Source organism: Aphelocoma coerulescens, chromosome 3 (genome assembly GCF_041296385.1).
Source record: "Aphelocoma coerulescens isolate FSJ_1873_10779 chromosome 3, UR_Acoe_1.0, whole genome shotgun sequence".
Classification (NCBI taxonomy): domain Eukaryota; kingdom Metazoa; phylum Chordata; class Aves; order Passeriformes; family Corvidae; genus Aphelocoma; species Aphelocoma coerulescens.
The window spans coordinates 105,349,155-105,357,394 of record NC_091016.1 but is presented as its reverse complement, the minus strand read 5'-3'; the positions used below and the strand labels follow the sequence as shown (position 1 = coordinate 105,357,394).

General features: G+C 42.1%; 1 protein-coding gene across 6 annotated transcripts in view; it reads left to right on the top strand.

The window, feature by feature from the left end:
* The first annotated feature begins 82 nt into the window (after positions 1–82).
* The window catches only part of SH3YL1 (SH3 and SYLF domain containing 1), a 48,936-nt gene continuing 40,778 nt past the window's right edge, over positions 83–8,240 (top strand). For 4 of the 6 annotated variants that reach the window (XM_069011505.1, XM_069011502.1, XM_069011501.1 and 1 more), the window contains exon 1: positions 83–202. Coding sequence is in view for 2 of the 6 variants with exons in the window: in XM_069011503.1 (XP_068867604.1) it covers position 202 (1 nt within the window). In the remaining 4 variants the exon portion in view is untranslated. The other 2 variants (XM_069011503.1, XM_069011504.1) reach the window with 2 other exon arrangements.

Here is an 8,240-nt window from a genome sequence, read left to right as displayed (position 1 = left end):
CGGGCGGTACCGATGCCGCCGTGGAGCCGCTGGCGGGAAGGGGAGCGGGCGCTTCGCAGCCGCCCCGGCCCCGCCCGCCTCACCTGCGGCAGGTGCGCGGCTCGGTGGGGCTGCCCCGGCGCCGCCCAGTGAGGCTGCGGCGGCGGCGGCGGCAGGAGGAGAGGCAGCGAGGGGGAGCGGGGGTGCCCCGGCCCGGGCAAGAGTGAGTACCCAGCGGGGGCAGGAGTGGGGATCCCGCGGGGCAGCAGTGAGTACCCAGCGGGGGCAGGAGTGGGGATCCCGCGGGGCAGCAGTGAGTACCCAGCGGTGGCAGGTGGGCTCCTCAGCGGGGGCAGCCGCGGCGGGCACGGAGCCGCCCCCGCGGGCGGAGCGAGCGCGCTCGTGCGCGGCGGGCAGGGCTGCGCCGGCACATCGCATCCCCTTCTCGCCCGGGGTCGCAGCGTGTGCTGCGTCCTCCACGTAGAAATCTGAGAAGCGTCGAATGCGGCTTTGGCCCCGCCAGGCTGCTGGTGAAATTGGGCACACGGACGCTTGGTTTTCCAGCCAAGCCTCGAGTGTCTGTTTTTTGGTTCGTTTTATTTAGCTGTGTTTTTTATCCATATGATATAGATAGACTGTATATGCCTACTATATATTGTAAGCTATATATATTATATATGTATATATTTTGTTTATATTTAATTATATACTTTTAAAAACTTTTATAAGTATTTTTTCTGCTGTGCTATCTTGTACACTGTATCTGTGTACCTGGCTGGGTTTTGTAACAGCAGACACAGCCCCACCACGGCGGGGTGTGGCCAGGACTGGATTCCTCTGCTGCTTTTTAAAGACTCGTTTGGCTGGTCTTTTGGTCAAAAATGCAGCACTTTGGAGGTTAAATAAAAAAATGCCAGATTCTTAATTTTCTGCCTGATCTGTGACTTTCAAATAAAAGCTGAAGAGCTTATATAACGTTTGCTGTGGAATGGAACAAACTGCACATTTCCTTTTATGCAGCTTGAAATGCTGTCCTGCATATGTTACTTCTTTTGTAAATACAGTTGTACAACCACATTTTTTAAAATTATCTATTTATTTTACTTTGCAGTGGAAGTGATTGGTAATCGGCAGTGTGGTTTCTGCATCCTGCTGTTATCAGGCCAGCTCACAGGTGTTGGGAGCGCGAGGTGGTGGAGCCAGGCAGGGGCCAGGGTTCTGCTCGCTTGTCAGACATGGCCTTGGCAAAGGAGGGCGAGATGAGTCAGCTGTAGCATTCTCACGTGTGGCTCTGCCATATTACATAAGTGAGCAGTGCAGAGTGCCTTTAGTCCTGCTTTCTGTAAAGTGAAGTCCCTTGAGGTATTGACATTGGAAGCAGATTCCCCCCCTGCACCCTTCCTATGTCTGTGGGAAGGATGTCATCTTGGGGAGGATGAGGCTCTATATAGAAGTGAGTGCTTTGAAAGGCCATCCTGGAGTTCCTATAAAACCCGGTCTTTGTATCTGTGTATGTCATATGTAGACACACACCTAGCTCTAATTTTGGGACAAAGTCTTTCATATTTCAGTGTCTTGGGGAGGGGACTGGGGAGGATCCTTATCTAAAGTGTTGTCCTGCATTCTTCATTGAAGGAGTTGTCAAGCATTGAAACAGGCTGCCCAAGGAGGTGGTGGAGTCACCATCCCTGAAGGTGTTTAAGGAACAACTGGACGTGGCACTTAGGGCTGTGGTCTAGTTGACAAAGTGGTGTTTGGTCAAAGGTTGGACTTGATGATCTCAGAGGTGTTTTCCAACCTAAATTATTTTGTCATTTTCATCCCTCAGCATTGGAAGAGATACAGTTTGTGCCTTCTTCAGCTAATGGCAACTTCATACCTTTGAAATGAACTGTGACAGAATTCACTGTTGTTCTTTGCATTGTGTCATGGTTTCTCACCATTAAGAATTACTGATGTACTACTTCTGATGTAATAAGCTTGCCGTATTTTGGGGGCTTTTGAAACAGCTGTTGCATTGTTGTAGAAGAGCCTGTAATGCAGGGCTGCTATGAAGGATAACCTGTATGACTTAGTGGAGAAGAAACGCTCTTGTGAATAAGATAATCTAAGAATTTAGGCAGAACTAGAGCTCTTCAAATTCTTGATTAATAAATATCAAGCATCTTCACTTTTTAAATCTTTATCCCTTTTAGCTTGAAGAAATGTTTCTTGTGTGATTAATTGTAGGAATTAATTAGCTGTGGGAATTAGTGACTTCTTAGATTTGATTCATGCACATAGTGAATTGGGACATCTATGAAGTGCAGAAATGAGAGGATCAGAATGATGGTGACAGTTTCCTTGCCAGAAATGTTAAGTATTTTCATTGGGAAATAAGCAGAGCCTGTATTTTGTTAAGGTAGTTAATATTTTTTCATGGTAGCATAGAGGGCTATTGTGTAATACTCATCTGGGTTTCATGTGTTACATTTTTGTTCTGTCTGTACCTCTGGCCCTGGTGAGAAGATAAACAAGATGTTTGTTTAGGATTATTGTATAAAAACAGCCTTGTTTTACTTAAAGCTTTAATGTGCAAAGGGTAATAATGTACTTGTTAATCTGCTTGGGTTGCCTTGAAGTTTATTCTTGAGGATTAAAATAGAGTTAACGAGTCAAAATTGGTGTTCTCTCTAGGATTTTCCTCTTACTCTCCTGTCTAAATTTCACATATCATACCAACTCTTGTATTAAGATGAGACAAGACAGGTAGAACTGAATTTGTAGCTCTGACTTGGCTTCAGTCATGCTACTTATCTTGCTTGGTGGGTAGCACCCCTTTGGTGCCAATTGTTTACACATCCAACATATTATAATAAGTGTATATGAAAGACTTACTAAAAGGGTTTCAAGTAGACAGTTTCCTGGGGCATGGGTGTAGGGAGGATAGGTGTGATGGCATGTTTTGAGCCAAAGCCTGCAATTCTTGTAGTACAAATTCTTGCTAGAGCCTCACATGTGAGTCTCAGACAACCCCCAGGATAACTCTGCTTTTTGTGCTTGTTTTAGAGCACATCACTGTCTCTATATTCTTGAAAATGCTGTTTTCTGGTTCTTTTTGCACAAATTGAGTGATTTCATCCCTGTGCTGCTTGTGTTTATCCTTTCTTTTAGTGCAAAGGCTACAACTTGGTTGCAGAACTGTGGACTTGGGATTTTAGTATTCTTGTAATTGCTAAAGGTTACAAGAATTTTTGAAGACTTTTAGCTACAGGTGTTCCACTATTCTGCCTCCTTTGCAGCTGAACAGATGTCTAATGTGCTTTTTGGAACAAATCCTCTGTGCCTCAGGCAGGTATCAACTGTCTTCACATGCCACAGTTCCTTAGAAATAAGGAACATCACTTAGTTCATCTTAGTTGAAACATCTTGCATATACAAGGGGAACACATTTTTCTTTAACGTACATTGTACAGCTTTGTCACTATCATTTTACCCTCATGTATTCCAGCTGTCATCAGAAAAGGAGATGAGAGGAAATTCAGCATCTCTAATTAGAATTTTCTCCAACCTGACTTCAGTACAAGAACTGCTGGGAACCCAACTCGTCAAATGCTTTTGATAACGCAGGAGACTCTGTGTTACAGGGCTTTTTTTCCTTGACTTGTCTCAAGGAAATAGTTAATTCAAAGTTGGGCTGAGGACTGATACCACATAAAGTTACAAAGTGATCAACTTGGTGTTTCTATTAGTTAAGTTCTTTCCTCTTTGTGGAGAAAAGTAATAAAAATTATGCCACCATGAAATGGGGCATGGGGTTTTTACATACTGTAGGGTTATTTTAGCATTAACAAAATGGATATTTCATGGGAAAAATATTGAGTTCCTGTGGTCTAGAAGTGCATACATAATTGGTAGCAAGATTTGAAAAGGCAGCTTGCAAACAATAGAGCCAACCAAAAATCTTTTATGCTTTTGGACACCATACATGACAACAGTCACACTGATACAGCTAACAAGCATTATTACTTTTATCACACTTCATATAATTTAATTTATATCAGATAGGCTGTGTAGAGCCTAAGCTTGTTTTGGATGTGTTCTTTTGTATAATTGTTGCATTTCAAATACATTTTGCTTTGCTTTCAAAAGGTTGTCAGCTAACATCTCAATTTCTATCTCTGTAATCCTGAGTTTACAAAATGCCTCTGCTTAGAGGACACCAGCATAAAAACTTGACCAAGAAGAAGTTTACTTACTCCTTTTAAAAAGTCATAGCAGAAAGCCTTAAACCTACATTCAGGGCGTATCCTCAGCAAGTTTGCTGATGGCACAAATCTGAGCAGTGCCATTGATACAACAGAAGGATGGGATGCCATGGACAGGGAGGGACCTGGACAAGCTTGAGAAGTGGTACCATGAGAACTTAATGAAGTTCAACAAGTCCAAGTACAAGGTGCTGCACCTGGGTCAAGGCAATCCCAGATACAGGTATGGATTGGAAGAGGAACTGAGAGCAGCACTGCTGAGAAGGACTTGGACGTTCTGGTGGACAAATGCTGGACATGAGTTGGCAATGTGCACTTGCAGCCCAGAAAACCAACTGCAACCTGGGCTGCATCCAAAGCAGCGTGGGCAGCAGAGTAAGTGATGGGATTCTCCCCCTCTACTCTGCTCTCATGAGACCCCACCTGGAGTGCTGCATCCAGCTCTGCAGTTCTTAGCACAAGACAAATGTGGACCTGTTGGAGCAAATTTGGAGGAGGGCAACAGAGATGATCAAAGGGATGAAGCACCTCTCCTATGGAGACGGGCTGAGAAAGCTGTGTTTGTTTAGCATGGAGAAGAGACAACTCCAGGGAAATGTCATTGTGGCCTTCTGGTACTTGAAAGGGGACCTATAAAAAGAGGTAGACGTGATGCCTAAAAGGGGACTTTTTACATAGGCAGATAGTGATACAACCAGGGGTAACATTTTAAACTAAAAGAGGGGGGATTTAAATTAGATATTAGGAATACATTCTTTACTGTGAGGGTGGTGAGGCACTGGGAACAGCTTGCCCAAAGGAGTTGTGGATACCTCATCTGTGAAAGTGTTCGTGGCCACACTGAGTGGGACTTTGAGCAACCTGGTCTAGGGGAAGGTGTCCCTGCCCATTACAGGGGACTGGAACTGGATGATCTTTCCAACACAAACCATTCAATGATTCTCTAATAAAGGCTGTGAAGAGTTACTCACCTTAGAGTACCAGCTAATGATAGGCATAGTGCACGTGCAGGTTGTTGTGAGGCAGTTTGCCTCTCCAGGTTTAGGGCTGCCACATTTACATGCTTCTGATAATTCTGGCTTCCTTTGAGTTATCTTCAGAAGTATTTTGATTTCTATAACTCATAGTAAAAAAACCCCTAAACACACACAAAAAACCCCCAAAACTCAGAACTACAGACTTCTAGAGATGAGAACAAACGAAGAATTCTGCTCATTTATCTCCATTACTTAATTTCTATCAAGGAAAGGCCTTCTGTGTTTGAAATGGTTCTTTTTTCAATAAAGATTTGTGATTCTTTATATTTTGGGTTGATTCCCTACTGTGTGTTTGCATGCCAAAATCCAAATGTGGATGCCTGTGTTTCTTCTCACTGTCTGACTTCTTAGCTGTCTTGCAATAACCATACAGATGTGATGCAAGTTTGCGTAAAGGTTTTCAGAAGTATTAATCTTAGTGGCTTTTGTTATTCTTCCCTTCACACAAATTACTGTGATTTAAATGTATAAATATATGTAATTGTGGAAATAGAAGCTTCACAAATTCTATAACAGTTTCTTATTATAATGCTCTCCATTTAAAAATGGTTCAAAATACTGTAAATATCTCAGCTTCCTATATTGATAGAAATGTCTGTGAGAGTCTCCTCTTTGACATATAGAATTGTTGGGCTATTTTCCTTTTAGAGAAGGTACTGTCTTCTGTTATGTGTCATTACTTTTGCATATGTGAGTTCTTGAAGGCTGAATTTAGTTGTAGCTTCAGTATTCTCATGAGGTTTTTCCTGGCCACAGGCTGTCATCAACAGCTAACTTTAGCAGGTTATTGCAGGTAAACCAAAGAAAAACAGGCTGGTTTTAACATGGATAAGAGTGGGGTTTTTTTTTTCATTTTCAACTTTATTTTTAAGCACTTTTTTACTTCCTTCCACTGGAGTGTTTGGACAGAATATATTTCCATCTCTCTTAGGTAAACCTTAAAATACTTCCAGCTCCTTGATTTCTGTATGCTGTTAGCTGCATGTTCAGCAGACCTTTCTTGTCTGCCTCTCTCACCACTACCAGCGCCAGCTTAATGCAATACCATCCAGTAAACCACTTGTTATCCAGGGTGGGGAAAGAGGAAAGTGTAGTTACATTAATTCACAGTATGAAAACCATTAGGGTTGTGAAAGCTCACGTTAGAGTCTTCCAGTGCAGCTCAGCTGACACTCTGCAAGGCCATGTAGTGCTTGCTGTAGTACTTGTACCCTACCATAACTTGTACTGTCACTGACATGTCACTAACTTCTCACACCAGTGTTGCTGATGAACAGTGAAGCGTGGAAGTTGGTAAAACTTCAGGAATCCAAGTTATAAAGATCATGGTAGAAATATATGAGCTTAGTGCAAAACTGTACAGAGACCCTGTTTTCTACTTTTAAGCTCTGCTTCCACTGCCTTACACTGATGTATTATCTGTTGTCTCCTGTCTCCCGTGCTGTTCTCGAGGTGCCTATGTCAGAATTGTACACCCTTGCCAGTTGGCATAACCAGTGTGTCAGTAATGCTTTGTCATTCCCTGTTAGTGCTTCGTAGACTCCTTTCCTATACCATTAGTCCTTTGTAGCAGGATGATCAAAGCATATGTTCTGAGCCTTTCCTTGTTCATGGTCCTTGGAATCGGGAGGAAACAGTATCTGCTTGTTGCTGTTGGTTCCAAAACCAGGAATAAGGAGCTCAGGCTCTGACAACAGTAGTCTGCTGGATTTCAGCTAAAGAGGGTTGTTATTGCCTTTAATTTTAACATCCTTTTCAACTTACTGCACTATTTCTTTGAACTCAACAGATCTTCTCTTGACATTTCATTAACCTGCCCTCTTTGCTTTCAGTCATTGGCTTCAAGTGTTGGAAGTCATAAATGGAGAGAGAGTCATAGAGACATGTTTAGCATAGGCTGCTGCTTGTCATCTACAGCTCTGTATTGCAACACTTAGGCTGGGCAAAATGCTTACAATGCATGTCTGCCATGCTGTTTAAGGAATTTCAAGTACCAGATGAATCCCAAGGCTGGAGCTGGCTACCACAGTATCATGTTGTTACACATTTGCAAAACCAAAATTGCATTAATCTCTTTAATTGTAATGCCAAATTGCAATCTCTTCTTTAGGCCCTTTTCCAGTGCTGCACAGTCTTGTTCTTCAGGTTTCTCCTTCCCATTAGATTGTTGTTCTTTGACTTTTCTTGACTGTGCTAGTTTTTATGTTTATGAATGTTCATAATTTTGAATGTTCTCTGTTCATACAAGCCTTTTAGCATTGATGTTCCTGATGTAACTACAGGTATTTGCAAATCAGCTATGCCTTAATGTATTCTTGTGCTGCTTCTGAACTTTTTAGTGAAGTGAAAGTAAAGACTGAATAACTATATGAGGCTTATGGAGGTATTTGTCATTGGTTTTTCTTCTTTTTGTAGCCAAAAAACCCCACAAAACCACTTTTCACCGAATGCTTCAAAGCTCAAACATACATGGGAAACATATGTGTGATATCTGCATACAAGTCTTTGTCTCCCCTTTGTCATCCATTCTTTGAAACTGTACTTTTGAAGTTTGGTTCTCGTAATGCCACTATGCTTTATTTCGTCTGTTCATATTCAGCATAATTTTGATTGGATCAGAATTAGTTACAGCTTTTAAGAAGGCTTTATTTATTCTTTGATGCACCTTGCTCAGATAATTTCACCAAACATTCAGCCAGCAAATTATTACTGTTAGTCAGAATGTAAATTAGAGGCTGACGCACTTGCCTCATCACCTTACAAATTAAGGAGTTAATCAATTTTTGTGTGATATTCCACCATGGGGTTTGTGTTGCTGACTCACATACGCTCAATATCTGCTTCTTTCAACAACAAGCAGGAGTGCAAATGAAGCTTGCTCCCAGCTGAGCATTCGCTGGTCACGGCATTCCAAATCCATCAGTCAGTGTATCTTCCTGATAGATATTATTGTCTTATTGCTCCTGGTTACCTCTTT